General features: G+C 36.9%; 1 protein-coding gene across 5 annotated transcripts in view; it reads right to left on the reverse strand.

The window, feature by feature from the left end:
- The window catches only part of LOC105308205 (olfactory receptor 7D4-like), a 10,211-nt gene extending 9,822 nt beyond the window's left edge, over nucleotides 1–389 (reverse strand). For 3 of the 5 annotated variants that reach the window (XM_023525413.1, XM_023525414.1, XM_023525412.1), the window contains exon 1: nucleotides 4–389. In XM_023525413.1, the coding sequence (XP_023381181.1) occupies nucleotides 4–389 (386 nt within the window). Of the gene's footprint in view, nucleotide 1 lies in introns of all 5 variants that reach the window. The other 2 variants (XM_023525415.1, XM_023525416.1) reach the window with 2 other exon arrangements.
- Between the last annotated feature and the right edge of the window lie 2,031 nt (nucleotides 390–2,420).

Consider the following 2,420-nt stretch of genomic DNA (forward strand, 5'->3'; position numbering starts at 1 on the left):
AGGGGCTGGCAGATGGCCACATACCGGTCATAGGCCATCACGGTCAGAAGGAAATCATCCATCCCAACAAAAATTGTAAAAAAACACGTCTGAACGAGGCATCCGATGTAGGAGATGTTTTTGCTCTCTGCCAGGATGTTCACCAGCATCTTTGGGATAGTGGTGGAGATGAAACAGATGTCAACGAAAGACAAGTTGGAGAGGAAGAAGTACATGGGGGTGTGGAGGTGGGAATCAGAGCTAATTACCAGGATGATGAGCAGGTTTCCAAGCATGGTGACCAGGTATATGGATAGAAACACTCCACAGAGCACGGGCTGCAGTCCTGGATCATCTGAGAGCCCCAGGAGGAAGCATTCTGATACTTTTGTGTGGTTTCCAGCTTCCATGTAGCTGGTGTTTCTGCTGAAGAAGGAGTCAAAAGCAACGTTTAATGAACAACTAAATGGCACCTCAGCTAATCATCACCTTTTGATTCTACCTTTACATCTTTTATGCTCTAGCCATCATTCTGATGCCAGTGATTTATAAACCTCACAAAGAAAATAATAGCAGTAACCACATTCTTAGAAAGAAAAATAATTAGACACATTAGATTTAGACACGTTAGATTTAGATTCATTAGGAAGCATGGAATCACAAATTAAGGTGGTTTGAGTTAAAAACCCATGTCTTTATTACTATTATGGAGCTATTGGAATGAAAGAAGTGTAGGGATTATCATTTGGGTGGTAGCCCATTTTTATTTTAAATGTGCATGATTATTCAGATTTTCTTTTATTTAAAAGAAACCTGCCTCTCTTTTTATCTCCCACTGGTTCTAATTCTCTATTCAAATCTATGGACATAAGCCAATTTTTTTTGATATGACACTTCAAAAATAATTGAAGACATTTAAGGTCTATTTTCTGATAATCTCTATACTTCTTTCTTCTACTAGCTCCATAATAGTAATAAAGACATGGGTTTTTTAACTCAAACCACATTAATTTGTGACTCCATGCTTCCTACTGATGTGACAGTTAACTCTAGTGTGTCTTATTTTTTTCTGTCGAAGATCGTGGTTAGTGTTATTATCTTCTTTGTGAGATTTAAAAATGTCTATGCACAGTAGGACTTCAACAAATGATAGCTATTATTATTAATATTTTTAAATGACTTTTTTTTGGTATAACACTTCTAAAGTGTAGTATATAGATGTGATTTAGAAAATCAGATCCTGAGTTAGACCTCCTGGAATAGAATTTTGGTCCACCAACTTACTACCTGTGTAACCTTGACAAAGTTCTTTAATCTATCTCAGCTGCAGCTACCTCCCCTCTGCAATGGAAGTAGTAAATATTTTTTACATTTTAAGACTGATGAGTGAATTAAATGAAATGATGCATATAATTATTCTGGTGTGGTTGCTGCGAAATGCAGGGACACTTGATAAAAGTGAGCTTCTGTTCTTAATGTGAAAACGAATCAGTCTTGCATGGCCATCATTGATCAATACTCCCCTTTAACTGGGGAAGCAATGAATTATGAAGCACTTCTGGTCATTATAAACACAATATGTCTGTTACCTCTTTGACTACCATGAAGCACTTGTAATTAATGAAGATCCCTGTGGCTCCTCTTTCAGAGACAGCCTGCCAAGTGAATTCTTCCAAGGAGAAGGAAAAGCATGTGGGCAACATAGCTAAGAGGGGGGAACAAAAGCACAGAACCATTAAGGTAAAATACAAAGCATGTAAGAAAGCATGTGCTCATGCGTACATGCTCTCGAGTGGGGATGTGTTGTATTAAAATTGATGGAGTTAATTGCAAAAATAGATTGATAAATTTGATAAACAACATTCAAAGCTTCGATAAACCATCTCACTTAATAAATGAGTGTCAAATTTAAGATGTAAAAATAAATTTTTACATTCCCCATGATAAAGTTTAAATGTTTATAGAATGCTAATTAGTTGAGAAGAGAAAAAAATCACTGCGGATCAGTTTAGTCTGGGGAAGTGGGTAAAAATGGCTTTTCCAGAATATGAATATTTAAGTTGTGAGAAGGATGGCTAAAGGTTATTCAAGAGAGAGTTAAAAAAGGTAAGAATCAGGCTCAGGGAACAGAGTTGCCAGTTGTCCTGTTGGTTGCTGAGATTGGTAATAGAACAAACTGGAGAGGTCAGTGACATAGATAACTTATCATTAAGGTCAGGAAGAGACAGAGTGTATGAAACATGCAATATGAGTTTCCTGTACTTTTTCTTGATGTGCATCTCATACTGATAATTTTATGTATATTTGTGGGCTAGTGGTCATGAGTGTTTGGGCTCACCATTGTCATTTGAGAAACCTATGTGGTGCCTGGCACAGAGTAGGCGCTCAACATACACAAATCTTAGATGCATATTAAAGATTCAGACTGAAAGCATCAAGTA

Source organism: Pteropus vampyrus, unplaced genomic scaffold, assembly GCF_000151845.1.
Source record: "Pteropus vampyrus isolate Shadow unplaced genomic scaffold, Pvam_2.0 Scaffold557, whole genome shotgun sequence".
Taxonomy (NCBI): domain Eukaryota; kingdom Metazoa; phylum Chordata; class Mammalia; order Chiroptera; family Pteropodidae; genus Pteropus; species Pteropus vampyrus.